Source organism: Babylonia areolata, chromosome 31 (assembly GCF_041734735.1).
Source record: "Babylonia areolata isolate BAREFJ2019XMU chromosome 31, ASM4173473v1, whole genome shotgun sequence".
NCBI classification, from domain to species: domain Eukaryota; kingdom Metazoa; phylum Mollusca; class Gastropoda; order Neogastropoda; family Buccinidae; genus Babylonia; species Babylonia areolata.
The window spans coordinates 27460809-27479688 of NC_134906.1; the positions used below are offsets into that span (position 1 = coordinate 27460809).

At 43.0% G+C, this 18880-nt stretch overlaps 1 protein-coding gene across 1 annotated transcript; it reads left to right on the top strand.

Annotated features, from left to right (window-relative positions):
• The first annotated feature begins 6542 nt into the window (after positions 1 to 6542).
• Positions 6543 to 7370, top strand: LOC143276074 (G-protein coupled receptor GRL101-like). The gene has a single exon (XM_076580461.1). It carries the CDS (start codon positions 6543 to 6545, stop codon positions 7368 to 7370), a length of 828 nt encoding a protein of 275 aa, XP_076436576.1.
• The last annotated feature ends 11510 nt before the right edge of the window (positions 7371 to 18880 follow it).

An 18880-nucleotide genomic window follows, 5' to 3' on the forward strand; every position in this document is an offset into this window, starting at 1 on the left:
GCATGCAGTCAATAAATAAATGAAATAATGAATACCTTGACCAATAAACATTCAGGTAACTTAGTAATCTGCATCCTCAAGCTCATCTTCTGAACACTCATGCAGTCTGTTCCAAACAAGCATGTGAACAAAAATGTCTGGCAAACAGTAAGACAAGGTGTGGTAGTGATTTAGTGGAAGCATTTCTACATGGGTATTATCTTGTATGATGTTAATGCGACAAAAACTTTTCCTTGAAAACTACCTGTCACACCCGTGAACAAAAGGATCAACAACTTTTTCTCACTATCTACACTCAGCTTATCATATACTCAGTTTATCATATATGGTAGCTGTACTCAACGATATCTTGCTGTTCATTTTCTTTCATTTTCCTTTTAATACTTGTTTTTTTTGCTCTTTTTTCTCCTTGCATGGAAGGTTATATTCTTTCAAAACCTAACAATTTACAATTGGAGACATTTTCACATCATACAACAACCATAATATATATGGTCTCTTTCTCATATATTTCTCAAACATTTTCATTTTTCTTAAGCACTTTAATACATCATATGTCCAAGCACACTTCGAAGACTGACAACAACATCTACTTGTCATCCTGCAAGCGAACAGTCTCTCTCTAACTGACTTTCTGTTATTTCCCTTACATATGATATATTCCTTTTCAGTATGAACTGTTTCATAAGCAGTAAGGTTTCATCAACATAAAGCATTCTGTTAACTTTGAATACCTTCTCTTGCTCATGAAATATTTTCAAATATGCTGACCCGCTTATAAAATATGTCTTCTAGAGAAGGTAGATCATCCCTTGGTGGCAGTTTTTACGATTCTGTTAAGGGCTGCAACTTCTGCCTTGGAAATATTTCCGTACCAAACAGTAATAGCAAAGGTTAGCACACTTTCAATGACTGCTCGGTAGAAATCAACCATGATTTATTTTTTAATTCCGAACTTTTTGAGGCACCAAAGAAAGTACAGGCGCTGTTGTGCTTTTTAAACAAATTTTTCGGTATTTTTCTCCCATTTCAAATCGTTGGAAATGATCAGTCCGAGAAATTTAAAGTTGCTGATGATCTCTGCTTGCTTGCCTTCAATGACAAGTGGAAAGGGGTCAGATCTGGTCTTCCTGAAATCTGGAATAAAATCTTTGGTTTTTGATACATTGAGTTCTAAGTTGTTTTGACACACCAGCTGACAAGTTCATGTACTTCTTCCCTATATTTTGACGCATCACTGTTCGTAATCAGTCTCTTCTAGAGTAGTATCGTCGGCAAACTTGACCATGGTGTTACATTCATTTTTAGTTGCACCCTTCACCTCACCTTCACCTTCACCTCTCCCGTAGTCTGGGTTCAGACCGTTGGGGCACCGCTGCTGACCTGGCCACCACCCCTCTCCACTCTTCACGGTTTTCTGATTTCCTCAGGGCGTCACCGAGCGTCAAGCCTGTCCACCCCCGGATGTTGTCTTCCCATCTCTTCTTCTGCCGTCCTCTCCTTCTGCCTCCTTGTACGGTGCCTTGCAGGAACGTTTTGGCAAGACCAGATGATCGGGAGATGTGTCCATACCACCTAAGTTTGCGTTTTTTCACAATGGACAGAAGGTCTTCGTAGGGTCCAATACTTTGCTTGATTCTGTTCTTCACTTCCGTGTTAGTGATGTGGTCTCTGTAGGAGATGCCAAGTAGTCTACGAAAGCATCTCATCTCGACAGCTTGGATTCTTCTCTCAATGTCTGCAGTCAGGGTCCAAGTCTCGCAGGCATAGAGCAATATTGATATAACCAGGGAACGCATCAGTCTGATTTTTGAGCTGAGAGCGATGTTTTTGTTGTTCCAGATGGTGTTCAGCTTGTTGAGTGCCGTTGTTGTTAGGGCAATTCTCGAGAGTACTTCTGGTTTAGATCCTTCATCTGACACGATTGCTCCCAGATATTTGAAGCTGTGGACTGTTTTAAGCTTTTCGTCGTTGACTTTGATGTCAATGCTGATGCCGTTGGTGTTGTTAGTCATCAGTTTGGTTTTCTCCGCACTGATTTGCATTCCATACGATGTGGAGGCTTTGTCTAGATGTTTGACCAGGCTTGCCAGTTCTTCTTCTTTTCCAGCCAGTCCATCAATGTCGTCGGCAAAACGTAAGTTTGTGATTGTTCTGCCGTCTATGCTGACTGTTCCTACATGCTCTTCCAGTGCGTCAGTCATTATTCTTTCTAAGAAGATGTTGAAGAGTGTTGGGGAGAGTAGACAGCCTTGTCTCACTCCGACTGTGGTTCTGAACCAGTCCCCGATGCTATTGTTGAGGTAGACGGCGCTGGTGGCTTTGTCATAGAGGTGCTGTATCAGTCTGATCAGGTTGGCGTTGATGTTGTACAGATTCATGGTAGCCCACAAAGCTGCATGCCAGACCCTGTCAAATGCCTTCTTAAAATCAATGAAGACGTGGTAGAGGTCTTGTTGGTGTTGATGGTACCTCTCACATAGCAACCTCAAGTTGAAGATTTGTTCAGTTGTGCTCCTTCCTGGTCTGACACCTGCCTGTTCTTCAGCAATGATGTTTTCTGCTTGTGGTTTCAGTCTGTTAAGCAGGATCTTCAACATGACTTTGCTGGGATGACTAATCAGGCTGATGGTGCGGTAGTTTTGACACTGCTGGAGATTGCCCTTTTTGGGAAGGGTGATGATCAGTGATTGTGTCCACGGTGTGGGCCATTCCCCTGTTTGCCAGATCTTGTTGCAGATTTTCAATAGCACATCTATCATAACTTCACCCCCTGCTTGGACCAGTTCTGATGGGATGTTGTCCACTCCTGCCGATTTCCCTTTTTTAATAGTGAGTACAATAGTGGGGATAGAACACATCCCTGTGGGGTGCCTATGTTGAGAATGCATGTGGAGGAAGTGAGGTCATCAACTTTAACAACTTGCGGTCTGCATCTTAGAAAAATTTAGGATCCATGCACAAATTGATTCAGGCAGGGAGAGGTCTTTCAGTTTAAAATATAGTTTTGATGGCATTGTTGTGTTGAACACAGAGCTGTAGTCAATGAAAAGGGTCCTGGCATAACTGTTAGGATTTTCGAGATGTCTGAGGACGTGGTAGAGACCTATGCTAATGACATTTTCAACTGATCTGTTAGCTCTATAGGCGAACTGAAAGGGATCAAAAGATGGAGGAGTGCAGGTCTTTAGGAATTGTAGAATCAAGCGTTCAAATGTTTTCATTACGACTGATGTTAAGGCTACGGGACGATAATTATTAAGACAACTAGGCTGTACTTTTTTCGGAACAGGACTGATTGTTGATTTCTTAAAGCAGTGTGGCACCACACAAGACTGAAGGAACATGTTAAATATGTCAGTGAAGACACTAGATAGTTGGACTGCACACTTCCTCAAAAGGCCTGGTGAGATGTTGTCAGGGCCAGTGGCTTTTCTCATTTTCAGACGACTGAAGTGGCATCTGACTTCATTCTCTTGGACTATGAAAGGGGGAGTGGGAGTGATTTTGGGTGTGTTGAGTTTGTCTGGAAGAGTTCTGTCAGTGCTGTTGACTGTCTGATGGGTCATTTTATAATCAGTGATGTTCTGCAGTCTGGTCCATACATTCCTAGAGTTGTTTGCAGACAGGTTTCCTTCTATCTTTTTTTCCGATATAAAAAATTTGCCCTCTTAATGCATTTTTCAACACTTCTTTTTGCCTTATTGTGGACTATTCTATCATCAGTTTCACGAAAAGCTCTCTCTTATCCCTTTAGTTTTTGCCAAACAGCTCCGTTACACCAAATTTTGTCGTTTGAAAATATTTTTATATTTTTTGATGGAATGCACATACTTTCACAGAATGAAATATAATCACACACTGTGTCGGTATATTCATTTAAGTCCCCGGCAGAGTCTTTAAAAACATTCCAGTCTGTACATTTAAAACAGTCCTGTAAGGTCTCTAAGGCAGGGGCCAACCATTGTTTCACAGTTTTCACGACTGGTTTTTCAGCTTTCAGTTTTTGTTTGTAGACCGGCACCAGAAACATCATGCTGTGGTCGGACTGTCCCAAAGGCGCACAATGGATCGAGTGGTACGCCTTCTTGATGGAGGTGTAGCAGTGGTCCAGGGTCATGTCACCACGTGTTGGACAGTCCACTTGCTGGTACAGCTTCGGCATTGATTTCTTGAGGCTGGCTTTGTTGAAATCACCAGCAACAATGACGGTGGAGTCGGGCCAACTGTTCTCGCACTTGCTAATTTCATCTGCTAGCAGACACAGTGCGGCGGAGAGGTTCGCTGTGGGATGGATGTACACAGCAATCAGCGTCACTGAGGGAATTTCGCGTGGGAAGTAGAAGGGTCGGCACTGGATGGTTAGGAACTTCATGTCAGGGAAGCAGGCACGTGATAGCACTTTGACATCGGAGCACCAGCGTGTGTTGACGAAGAAACACACACCGCCGCCCCTTTGCTTGCCTGAGTCAGCAGTGAGGTCAGCTCTGTGTACAGTGAAGCCTGGTGGTTGAACGGCGCTGTCAGGGATGTCTGGGTTAAGCCATGTTTCAGTAAAACAAAACACAGAACACTCTTTGTAGTCTCTCCTCGTCTGAATATTACATGTGAGTTCGTCAATTTTGTTAGGTAGAGATCGAACGTTGGATAGGAACATACTGGGTAGAGGTGGGTGAAAACTTCGTTGGCGTAACCTTGAAAGGGCCCCACCTCGCTTTCCCCGTTTTCTCGCGGACTGAGCCTTGCGTGCTGACCGGTGGGTGTTCATTGTTGACGGTTGTAAATCATGATAGAGTGAGTTGAAGTGAGATCTCAAGACACTGGACTTACCTACCTGTTCCCATACACGCAGCAGCGTATCACGATCATCTTGTAAGATTGCAGCTGTTTCCCTAACAAACATAAACAGAATCAAACACAAAACAAACAGGACAGCTATCCCCGTGTTACCATTGGTCGGCGCCATCTTGAGTCCTTAGATAGCAAGAAGTTATATATAAACTAATAAAGAAAGAGAAAAGAAATAGAGAAAGAAAGAAGGTAGAGAAAGGAAAACAAATGCACTTTGCAGTTTTATTATAGCATTTTTTAGAAAAAAAATCAATGAAAGTCTCGTGTAATCTGCAGTGTGTACTTGTAAACCAATTGTAAACAAAGTGGAAAGGACTACACTAAAAAGATTTTCTTTTTTATGTGATACTCACTCTTGATCATATACCAGCTGTATCCAACAAGATTCAACAATCTTATTCCTTGTAGTACTTAGTGCCAGTGACCGTTTCGTGCGAGCACCAATAATATTAAAATCTGGATCACGTCTTATTCGTTGCATCCCAGCCTTTTCAAGCTAAACATTTACATACATTTGTACAGTTGCAGGTTCTTCTTTCAACTGATTATGAAAATTACCAACCCATTCTTTTGATGCATCTACGTATAAAGAAGATACACCTTTCTTTCTTGTCTGTATGACCCTTAAGACCAGAGAGGTAAGGATTCAATGTTGATGTCAAAGACAAGAGGACAAGGGAGGGGAGTGCCATGATCTGACTGGACAGGGGCTGACCAGGAAAGAACAAAGTTCCCAGGACAATGGTGGGCAGACAGGGAACACACTGCAGCACAGACAGCACACAAAACCATTGTGCCACGAGCAGGATCTGGGAGTGAAAGGAAGGCTCCATGAAGTACAAGGCGTAGGATGGGCCTGGAGAGGAACTGTCTGACTGTTACAGCATCACGGAAAGCACGTGAAGTGGAACAGTCTGACTGTTTCATGGGAGCCACAAAAAATATGTGGAGTGGATCAGTCTGACTGTCTCACAGCATCACGGAAAACACGTAGTGTGGAACAGACTGACTGTCTCACAGCATCACGGAAAGCACGTGCAGCGCTCCACCAGAAAAAAGCCCCAGTAAAGGCAATGGGTCAACAAGATTTCGTTTTACTTCATACTTATTTTAATTTTTTGTTTGTTTTTTTGTTTTTATTCCGACATGTCAATGTGACACAATTTCTTAGCTTGGAGAATCTCCAGGTGTTGTCTCTTTCCTACAATCCCATCACCTCACTGTATTCTGATCCTTCAGCTGTGACCCAGCAACACACACTGACGATCGTGGATCTGTCACACACATCTCTGACACTGTTAGAAGCTGAAGTCTTCTCATCATTTTCTGGACTTCAGAAACTAAACTTAACTTTCACTTCCATCCACACCATCAGCCCCAGTGGGTTCCAGCCCATACATCAATTGACAGAATTACACATGGAGGGTAGTCCTTTGAAAACATTTTCACTGGATATATTTAAAGATCTGTCTGATCTTCAGGTCATAGCCACACAGAATTATAAACTCTGCTGTAATGAAATACTTCCCGACAACTTTGATGTGTCTGCTTGCTATGCTCCCAGAGATGAAACTTCATCATGTGAAGATTTGTTACAATACTGGACATACCGTGGGTTTCTGTGGCTGATCACATGTCTGTCCATTACTGGTAATATCTTCTGTTTTTGTACTCGTATGTTTGTGAGAAGCATGTCCTCTTTTAGTGGCTTCAGTGTGTTTGTCATTAACCTGAACATGGCTGATTTTCTGATGGGTGTCTACATTTCTATCATCGGGGCAGCAGATGAACGATACCGTGGCAGGTATCTGTATTGTGATGACACATGGAAAAGCAGTGTCACCTGTAAAGTGTCTGGTTTTCTGTCTCTGTTGTCCAGTGAGGTGTCAGCTCTGTTGATCTGGCTGATCACACTGGACCGTTTCATCGTTATTCACTTTCCGTTCAGCACATTACGATTTCAGAGGACGTCAGCAACTATGGCTTGTTCAGTGACTTGGTTAGTTGGTTGGTTTCTAGCCTTGGTGCCGTTACTCCCAATGACTTCACACTGGGAGTTCTACAGCCAGTCAGGCATCTGTATTCCTCTGCCAGTGACGAGACAAGAGTTTAAAGGTAAGGTCTATTCTTTTAGTGTATTAATCGTCCTTAATTTTGCTTTGTTTTTGTTCATTTCTGTTGGCCAGGCCCTCATCTTTTGGTCCATACAAAGATCTGCCTTGAAGGCCAACACGACAAAAATGTCACGCGACATGACCATAGCCGGGCGTTTGATCTCTGTTGCAGTCACAGACTTCTTGTGCTGGTTTCCAATTGGGATTTGTGGAATGCTGGCGTTGAAAGGTACCCCCATCCCAAGAGAAGTGAGTGTGGCCCTCGCTGTTTTCGTATTACCCTTGAATTCTGCAGTGAACCCTTTCATGTACACGTTCAACACACTGGCTGAGAAGCGGAGAAAAATGAATGAGGACAGACTTGTAAAGTGGCTGGAGTCTCATGTTGACCTGATCATGACATAACAGGTTGTGTGACATATACTGATCAGTGTGTTACCTTGCACAGTGTTTGATAACATGCGGGAAATATTTTGAAAAAAACCCAAAGAAACAAAAAACCGCAATTGCTGTATATCTATCTATCTATCTATCTATCTATCTATCTATATATATATATATATATATATGTGTGTGTGTGTGTGTGTGTGTGTGTGTGTGTGAATGTATATATGCATATGCATATGTATGTATGTGCGTGTGTGTGTGTGTATATGTATACATGCGTAAAATGATATGTGTGTATGTATACGTATATTTATGGCTGTTGATGTTTATACACGAGTCATGGACTCATGCCACTGTGTCTGAATCGAAAGTATTACGAACGAATGCACGCATATTCACACAATTACAAGCAGATTCAGACTGACAGACATACAAACAAAATGCATCCAAGTAAACGTTTTTGCGTTACCACTTGAAAATCGCTCAAGAATGTAGCATGGAACACGACAGTGAACGACCACCATGGTGAAATGCCAAGAACAACCCCAACTCCTGTTCATTCAGTGTTCCCATCCCTTCTTTGCTGTCAGCTGCTTGATCAATATTGCAATTCTAACATGGATCAGGTAACTGCATGCATATGAGTCTGTCTCCATGTATCTGATTTATGCATTTCTCTTTGGCTTTTTGTCTCTTTCTCTGTTTACATTTATCCTATCTCTCTCTCTCTCTCCCTCTCTGTCTGTCTGTCTGTCTGTTTGTCTCTCACTCTCTCTATTTTTACCATGCTTATGCCTGGTGACATGATCGATGTCTACAAGTACCTACAAGGTTTGTACGATACAGACAGACCTCGCCTCGAGCAAAACGCCAGTCGGGACACCAGGGCTCACTCCCTGAAACTGGCCAAGGGTAGATGCAGGCTTGCAGTACACAGCTGGTACTTCTCCCAGAGAGTTGTGAACACCTGGAACAGCCTACCTGAGGAAGTGGTCACAGCCCCATCAGTTAATAGGTTCAAAAAGCAGGCTCGACGCTTTTTGGAAAGGCAGTTCAACTGTCTACCATCCAGTTTGTCTTTGTTAGTCTGTACGCATTATACTACCCATGCATGCCACAGTAACAGTAGGAGTGTATGGACTGTGTAAAGGCCAGAAGGCCTACACACTGATTGTTAAGTTCAAGTTTATGTGGTACTGTGTTCGCATGCTGTGACTTTAAGTAGCATTGTGTAGTGAATGCAATGTGCATGTAATGACATATATAATGTAGTATTGTGTAGTGTAGACCCTATTCTGGGCGGGGGCTGGATGTAAAAAAGCACACCAGTGCTTATCTATTATCCTCGAAATAAAGAATTTTGTCTTGTCTTGTCTTATATCTGTCTCTTTCTCTCTCTTTCTCTCTCTCCCTCTCTATTTATGAAAAGTTAGGGAGATACCGTGGTGTACTCATTCTCACATTGTGTGTGTTTGGAGTGGGGGAGTGTGGAAGCAGTGCAATTCTTTCACTTAGTTTCTGTTTCAGGAGGAAGGTAGCAGAATGGTTAGGACACTTCTCTGACAAGACAGTGTCCGTGAGGGTCTGGGTTCGATTCCCGCTCTCGCCTTTTCTCCATAATTTGACTGGATAATCCAACTGAGCGTCTGTTTTTGGATGTGACAATAAACCAAAGTCCTTTGTGCAGCAGGCACTTGGCGCCCGAAGAAAGAACACATTGCAACAAAAGTGTCGTCCTCTGGTAAAATGATATACAAGAAGTCTACCCTGATAGGTAAATAAATACATATGTATTAACTTTGTTCAAGACCCGACTAGCGTGTTGTGTTATGCTGCGGTCTAGGCATCTAGCAGATGTTGTGTATCGTATATGGGTTTATCCAAATGGAGTGGCACCTCTTTTAGAAACTGAAACTGGAAACAGTTTTGGTCTTTGGAGCCATATTGTGGAAACATAATTAGAAAAAAAAGAAAGAAAAAAAGACGAAAATCGTTCACATTGACTTATTTGACTTATTCCTCTTCATTCCCACCAGCACAAGTCTCTGTCTGTTCTGGGCAATTACTGTGCCATCCTCTTTGCTGAGGGTCCGATTACAGGATTACGATAAAAAAAGTGTCAATGCGTAGGCAAGACTTCCATTCACTCCACCCACCTCTTATATAAGATTGAAGATTCAAGTTGTTATTGTGAAAAGACTGGTATAATGACCCGTAACCACTCTCCACCCGAAATCACTCTCTCGGGAGTGTGTGTGTGTGTGTGTGTGTGTGTGTGCTTTTGGGCACATGCTTTAACGCATCCCCGGGGAGCAAATCTAGACTGAACCCCCCCCCGTCCCCTCGCCCCCTCCCACACCAGTCCAAAATAATTTCCCCTCCCCATCAAAGTTCTCAAATTGTTCCAAATAAAAATACATGCCATTTCAAACATAAATATTGCTACTGCATTTGAGGTGTAGAGTGAATCTGGACCTGAGAGCTTATATGAATATAAGTCCAGAATAACCACCCTCCACTTGTCTGATCTTAGTATAAGAGGAATTTGGCAGGGGTTGGGAGGGGAGGAGTCTAAACAGGCCAGGCACAGATTCAACCCCCCTACCCGGGCCCCCCGCCCGTCCCTCCCCCTCCCCACACACACATGTGAACTTTTGGAGGAGATTGTGTGGTTATAAGGCCAAAATATCTCCCTTCCTCTTCTCTCCTTTCCAATCTCAGTAATGGAAACACTGGGGGTGGGGGAGGGGGAAGGGGGCGGGTAGGGTGTTGGGGAGGGGGCAGGGGGGGGGGTCAAAACGTTCAATGGACCAGAATCACTACCAGCCCCTATGTAAACTTGTGGGGTGTCTAATTGGGCATGAGCCCAGAATCCCCCCCCCCCCCCCATAGCAGTGAACATTCTGTGACGTAAAAAGACGTCATGACGTAAAACTAGAAATGACGCAAGAGCAACTCGTCCTGGCTGAACGGAGAGGCAAGAAAGCTACAAACCACTTCACAAGCAGAACTGTTTTTGGTGTCAGAAGTGGGATACACGTAAGCAATGGATTATTTGGAGCCTCCTGATCATCTTCAACTTGAAGGGAACTTTGCAGACAACTGGAAACGCTTCCAGCATAATTTTAGCATCTATCATGCAGCCAGCGGTTTAGACAGCAACAGCGGCAAGAAACAGTGCAGGATTTTTCTTCATGTCATTGGCCCTGAAGCTGTTGACATTTTCAACATATTTGAATGGAAAGAAGGAGAGTGTCCAAGACCTTAAAACTGCAAACCCTAAGACAACTTTCATGCACTAGAATGCGTTCAACAAAAATTTGAACAATATTGTGCCCCTCGGAAGAATATCACTATTGAACGTCACATCTTCTTCTCCAGAAAACAAGGTGAAGGGGAAACTTTTGACAGCTTTGTTACAGACCTGACGCTCAAAGCCAAGCCCTGTGAGTTTGGAACACTGACAAATTCACTGATCAAAGACAGAATCGTAGGTGGCATCAAATCAAACAAAGTCAGGCAGACATAGGAGTGAATTTTGTTTGTAGACGTCAGGATCAAGAGAATTCAGAGCATGACAAGGACAAAGAAGAATCAGTGGTTAGAATCATTGAACAAATAAGCAAGCAAGAAGATGAAGAACATGAAAAACATCGTGAATTCTTCATTGGATCACTGAATGAAGCCAGCAACAGCAAAGAATGGTCCTCAGTGTGGCTATGACCTGAAGATCAGACAGATCTTTAAATATATCCAGTGAAAACATTTTCAAAGGACTACCCTCCATGTGTAATTCTGTCAATTGATGTATGGGCTGGAACCCACTGGGGCTGATGGTGTGGAAGGAAGTGAAAGTTAAGTTTAGTTTCTGAAGTCCAGAAAATGATGAGAAGACTTCAGCTTCTAACAGTGTCAGAGATGTGTGTGACAGATCCACGATCGTCAGTGTGTGTTGCTGGGTCACAGCTGAAGGATCAGAATACAGTGAGGTGATGGGATTGTAGGAAAGAGACAACACCTGGAGATTCTCCAAGCCAAGAAATTGTGTCACATTGACATGTCGGAATAAAAACAAAAAAACAAACAAAAAATTCAAAATAAGTATGAAGTAAAACGAAATCTTGTTGACCCATTGCCTTTACTGGGGCTTTTTTTCTGGTGGAACGCTGCACGTGTTTTCTGTGATGCTGTGTGACAGACTGTTCCACACTACGCGATGCTGTGAGACAGTCAGACTGTTCCACACCACGTGCTTTCCATGATGCTATGAGACAGTCAGACTGTTCCACACTACGTGTTTTTCGTGATGCTATGAGACAGTCAGACTGTTCCACACTACGTGTTTTTCGTGATGCTATGAGACAGTCAGACTGTTCCACACTACGTTTTTTCCGTGATGCTGTGAGACAGTCAGTCTGTTCCATACTACGTGTTTTTCGTGATGCTGTGAGACAGTCAGTCTGTTCCACACTACGTGTTTTTCGTGATGCTATGAGACAGTCAGACTGTTCCACACTACGTGTTTTCCGTGATGCTGTGAGACAGTCAGACTGTTCCACACTACGTGTTTTCCGTGATGCTGTGAGACAGTCAGTCCCTTCCATACTACGTGTTTTTCGTGATGCTATGACACAGTCAGACTGTTCCATACTATGCGTTTTCTGCGATGCTGTGAGACAGTCAGTCTGTTCCATACTACGTGCTTTCCGTGATGCTGTGAGACAGTCAGTCTGTTCCACACTACATGTTTTCCGTGATGCTGTGAGACAGACTGTTCCACACTATGTGCTTTCCGTGATGCTATGAGACAGTCAGACTGATCCACTCCACATATTTTTTGTGGCTCCCATGAAACAGTCAGACTGTTCCACTCCACGTGCTTTCCGTGATGCTGTAACACAGTCAGACAGTTCCTCTCCAGGCCCATCCTACGCCCTGTACTTCATGGAGCCTTCCTTTCACTCCCAGATCCTGCTCGTGGCGCAATGGTTTTGTGTGCTGTCTGTGCTGCAGTGTGTTCCCTGTCTGCCCACCATTGTTCTGGGAACTTTGTTCTTTCCTGGTCAGCCCCTGTCCAGTCAGATCATGGCACTCCCCTCCCTTGTCCTCTTGTCTTTAACATCAATATTGAATCCTTACCTCTCTGGTCTTGAGGGTCATACAGACAAGAAAGAAAGGTGTATCTTCTTTATACGTAGATGCATCAAAAGGATGGGTTGGTAATTTTCATAATCAGTTGAAAGAAGAACCTGCAACTGGACAAATGTATGTAAATGTTTAGCTTGAAAAGGCTGGGATGCAACGAATAAGACGTGATCCAGATTTTAATATTATTGGTGCTCGCACGAAACGGTCACTGGCACTAAGTACTACAAGGAATAAGATCGATGAATCTTGTTGGATACAGCTGGTATATGATCAAGAGTGAGTATCACATAAAAAAGAAAATCTTTTTAGTGTAGTCCTTTCCACTTTGTTTATAATTGGTTTACAAGTACACACTGCAGATTACATAAAACTGTTGACATATTCAATGTTCTCCATGAGACTTTCATTGATTATTTAAAAAAAAAAATGCTATAATAAAACTGCGAAGTGCATTTTTCCCCCTTTTTCTACCTTCTTTCTTTCTCTATTTCTTTTCTCTTTCTTTATTAGTTTATATATAACTTCTTGCTATCTAAGGACTCAAGATGGCACCGACCAATGGTGACATGGGGATAGCTGTCCTGTTTGTTTTGTGTTTGATTCTGTTGATGTGTGTTAGGGAAACAGCTGCGATCTTACGATATTATCGTGACACGCTGCTGCGTGTTAGGGAACAGGTAGGTAAGTCCAGTGTTTTGAGATCTCACTTCAACTCACTCTATCATGATTTACAACCGTCAACAATGAACACCAACCGGTCAGCATGCAAGACTCAGTCCGCGAGAAAACGGGGAAAGCGAGGTGGGGCCCTTTCAAGGTTACGCCAACGAAATTTTTGCTCACCTCTACCCGGTATGTTCCTATCCAACGTTAAATCTCTACCTAACAAAATTGACGAACTCACATGTAATATTCAGACGAGGAGAGACTACAAAGAGTGTTCTGTGTTTTGTTTTACTGAAACATGGCTTAACCCAGACATCCCTGACAGCGCCGTTCAACCACCAGGCTTCACTGTACACAGAGCTGACCGCACTGCTGACTCAGGCAAGCAAAGGGGCAGCGGTGTGTGTTTCTTCGTCAACACACGCTGGTGCTCCGATGTCAAAGTGCTATCACGTGCCTGCTTCCCTGACATGAAGTTCCTAACCATCCAGTGCCGACCCTTCTACTTCCCACGCGAAATTCCCTCAGTGACGCTGATTGCTGTGTACATCCATCCCACAGCGAACCTCTCCGCCGCACTGCGTCTGCTGGCAGACGAAATTAGCAAGTGCGAGAACAGTTGGCCCGACTCCACCGTCATTGTTGCTGGTGATTTCAACAAAGCCAGCCTCAAGAAATCAATGCCGAAGCTGTACCAGCAAGTGGACTGTCCAACACGTGGTGACAAGACCCTGGACCACTGCTACACCTCCATCAAGAAGGCGTACCACTCGATCCGTTGTGTGCCTTTGGGACAGTCAGATCACAGCATGATTTTTCTGGTGCCGGTCTACAAACAAAAACTGAAAGCTGAATAACCAGTTGTGAAAACTGTGAAACAATGGTTGGCCCTGCCTTAGAGACCTTGCAGGACTGTTTTAAATGTACAGACTGGAATGTTTTTAAAGACTCTGCCGGGACTTAAATGAATATACCAACACAGTGTGTGATTATATTTCATTCTGTGAAAGTGTGTGCATTCCATAAAAAAATATCAAAATATTTTCAAACGACAAAATTTGGTGTAACGGAGCTGTTTGGCAAAAACTAAAGGGATAAGAGAGAGCTTTTCGTGAAACTGATGATAGAATAGTCCACAATAAGGCAAAAAGAAGTGTTGAAAAATGCATTAAGAAGGCAAAGTTTTTATATCGGAAATATTATATAAAAAAAGAAGAAGAAAACCTGTCTGCAAACAACTCTAGGAATGTATGGACCAGACTGCAGAACATCACTGATTATAAAATGACCCACCAGACAGTCGACAGCACTGACAGAACTCTTCCAGACAAACTCAACACACCCAAAATCACCCCCACTCTCCCTTTCATAGTCCAAGAGAATGAAGTCAGAAGCCACTTCAGTCGTCTGAAAATGAGAAAAGCCACTGGCCCTGACAACATCTCACCAGGCCTTTTGAGGAAGTATGCAGTCCTTCTTCTTCTTCTTCTTCTGCGTTCGATGTTTTGGCTGCGTCAGACGGTCACCCCCGTCGCCACGATGTAGCCCACGGTCTTCTCCAGGTCGTGGCGGTCTCCCCAAAGCTGCGCCTGTAGCTCCGTGCCCCCTGGCCAGGTTTGACGCCGTAGAGCTTCATGGGTTGGGCAGTGTTGGAGGATGTGTTCAGGGGTCTGGGGTCCAGTGCCACATGGACACTCATCAGTGTGGGCGATCTTCATACGGTGAAGGTGACTCAGTAGTCGGCAGTGGCCGGTTCTCAGTCTGAAGAGGACTGTCTGCTGGTGTCTCTGGAGCTGGTGGATTGGATCGACACCACTGTTTGCACCCAGCCTTCTCTTCCACTGGTTCTGGTAACGGTTGTGGATGATGGTCCTGGCCTCTCTGTAGGTCACGGGGTGGCTGAACTGCTTCATTTTGCTGCCTGCCTTGGAGAGAGCATCGGCCTTTTCGTTCCCCATGACCCCACAGTGAGAAGGAACCCACTGAACAGTGACAGTCGACCGTTTTGAAAGGTCATGAAGGGCTGCTTTGATGTTTGTCAGCTGCTGTTCGTTTCTGGTTGACTGGAGTCCCTGCAGGAGAGATCTGCAGTCAGTGAAGAAGGCTATCTTTGGTGGTGGGTTGACTGACGTCCTGAGGCCTTGTGCAGCATGGAGTAGTGCTGCTGTCTCCGCTCTGTAGTTCGAGGAGATTCTTCCTGTGGGGAAGGCTCCAGGGGTCAGTCTTCCATCTGTGATTATCGTCCCGTAGTCTTAACATCAGTCGTAATGAAAACATTTGAATGCTTGATTCTACAATTCCTAAAGACCTGCACTCCTCCATCTTTTGATCCCTTTCAGTTCGCCTGTAGAGCTAACAGATCAGTTGAAAATGTCATTAGCATAGGTCTCTACCACGTCCTCAGACATCTCGAAAATCCTAACAGTTATGCCAGGACCCTTTTCATTGACTACAGCTCTGCATTCAACACAAGAATGCCATCAAAACTATATTTTAAACTGAAAGACCTCTCGCTGCCTGAATCAATTTGTGCATGGATCCTAAATTTTTCTAAGATGCAGACCGAAAGTTGTTAAAGTTGATGACCTCACTTCCTCCACATGCATTCTCAACATAGGCACCCCACAGGAATGTGTTCTATCCCCACTATTGTACTCACTATTCACGCATGACTGTGCAACTAAAAATGAATGTAACACCATGGTCAAGTTTGCCGACGATACTACTCTAGAAGAACTGATTACGAACAGTGATGCGTCAAAATATAGGGAAGAAGTACATGAACTTATCAGCTGGTGTGATCAAAACAACTTAGAACTCAACGTATCAAAAACCAAAGATTTTATTCCAGATTTCAGGAAGACCAGATCTGACCCCTTACCACTTGTCATTGAAGACAAGCAGTTGCAGCCCTTAACAGAATCGTAAAAACTGCCACCAAAGGATGATCTACCTTCTCTAGAAGACATATTTTATAAGCGGCTACTCAAAAAAGTAAAATCAATCAGCCAGGATGAACCATATCCAGCTTTTTGGATTTTCGAGATGCTCCCCTCAGGTCGACGGTACAGAAGTTTAAGGACGAAAACCAATTGCTTCGCCAATAGCTTTTTCCCCAAAGCAGTCAATGCCCTGTCTCTCGAACAAATCCAGTGTGATAAATAGAATTGTGCAACCAACAACCATCTACCGAAAGATCTAGTCATCAGCCCCATCCCCACATGTAATATGAAGCTTCTGTTCAACCGTGTGTGTGTGTGTGTGTGTGTGTGTGTGTGTGTGTGTGTGTGTGTGTGTGTGTGTGTGTGTGAGTATGCACAAGTTTTTATATTGATATGCACTTGTATGTATCTTAATTTCTACTGTATCTGTGTTTGTGTATGATTTTCGATTTATGTTCGTATCTAGTTATGTACAACCCCCCTCAGTATTCCTTGTGACGTATTCTATATTCTATTCCATTCTTTTTCTGTGTTTTTGTATGTGAGTGTGAGGGGGAGAGGCGGGGGTGGGGGGTGGGGGGTCAGCATATTTGAAAATATTTCATGAGCAAGAGAAGGTATTCAAAGTTAATAGAATGCTTCATGTTGATGAAACCTTAATGCTTATGAAACACAGAACAGTACATACAAATGGCAAACTGAAAAGGAATATATCATATGTAAGGGAAATAACAGAGAGTCAGTTAGAGAGAGACTGTTCGCTTGTAGGATGACAAGTAGATGTTGTTGTCAATCTTCGAAGTGTGCTTGGACATACAATGTATTAAAGTGCTTAAGAAAAATGAAAATGTTTGAGAAATATATGAGAAAGAGACCATATATATTATGCTTACTGTATGATGTGAAAATGTCTCCAATTGTAATTTGTTAGGTTTTGAAAGAATATAACCTTCCATGCAAGTTGAAAAAAAGAGAGAAAAAAAACAAGTATTAAAAGGAAAATGAAAGAAAATGAACAGCAAGATATCGTTGAGTACAGCTACCATATATGATAAACTGAGTATATGATAAGCTGAGTGTAGATAGTGAGAAAAAATTGTTGATCCTTTTGTTCACGGGTGTGACAGGTAGTTTTCAAGGAAAAGTTTTTGTCGCATTAACATCATACAAGATAATACCCATGTAGAAATGCTTCCACTAAATCACTACCACACCTTGTCTTACTGTTTGCCAGACATTTTTGTTCAGATGCTTGTTTGGAAGTCTGCATGAGTGTTCAGAAGATGAGCTTGCAGATGCAAATTACTAAGTTACCTGAATGTTTATTGGTCAAAGTATTAATTAGTTCATTTATTTATTGACTGCATGCTTTCCCCTTGTCTCTTGGTTGAGCAAGTCGAGATCTTAACATTTCGATCAATTTCTTTTCGTTTGCCTGTCTACGTCTCTGTGTGGCAGCAGCCCAGGCATAGATCAGTGGGTTGAGAGCTGAGCTGAGAGGCAGCATGAACACCACCAGTGCACCGTGGATCCTGCTGAACATAGCAGCATTTACGGATGTAGTTATTGCCACCAGCCCAAAGGAACACCAACAAACCACATCTGTCAGGGCCAGTTTGCTAACCAGGATGACTGAAGAATGGTATGGCCTTTTTGTAGGATCAAGTGCTATTCTGTACTTTGGTGTTCGTAAATTAACAAAAATTAGGCCAGCTGCAATCATTAAACCTAATGTGAAATTGACAATCACAATAACTGTGAACCACTGAAACCCTTGGTTGGAATCAGGGTGATGAAACGAAGCCAGACGACACAGACCAGACTGGCCATACACGCCCCAGTGGGACAGTCCGGGAAGAAGTGGAACCAACGCCAACAATATTCCAACGAGCCACGCTGATGTGCAAGCTGCAATTGTTACACCTTTATCAAAGCTCCATGACCTTTTAAGGAAACAAAGGACGATCATGTGATCCAAAACCGTAAACCAAATGATAAAAATCGACGCTTGGCTGGACAGAACAGACAAAAATCCACTCACTTTACAACCCACACTGGTCGTCCATGTCTTTTCAGACTGAAGGTACACTCCTCGAGAAACTTGGTCTATTATTACAGTGATGCTGACGTGGCAACCCATACAGATATGAGCAAACTGAAGATGGCCTACATACATCACAATGTTGTTCTCGAATACGTTTGCGATTGTCAGAGAACTTATGAAGCAAAGGATATTGCCTAAAATAGCAACTGTGCTTACAAAGCGAAAGAAAACTCCATGCGTTTCACTTGGTAACAGCGATTTGCACGAAAGAAATATAGTATAAGGTGCAGAACATTTCACTTTATTTGACTGTTTATGAATTATGTTACCACAACAAAATCTATAGTTTGATGAAAAAATTGCTTCCAAATGGGCTGACCTTGACAATGCATCAAAAGGAAAGTTTGTTACCGGATTCCCTCTCATGTCCAATTCGGTCAACTGGGGAATGTTTTTGAAACCAATAGGTTCAATTGTTTCAAGTGAAGAAAAAGACACATTCAAATGCGTCATAAGTGGCAAATATTTAGCCAAAACACTGGTAAGAGTTTCCAGATGTGTTCTCGATATATCTATTTTTCTCAATCTGTAGTGAACTTTTTTAAAATGTTTATTTGACATTTGGGTGATAGGGTTGTTTTGAAGCTGTAAAATCTGTAAATCTCATTACTGGAAAGGTCAACAAACTGCAGATTAGGAAGCTTAATATGTGAGATATTAACAAGTGA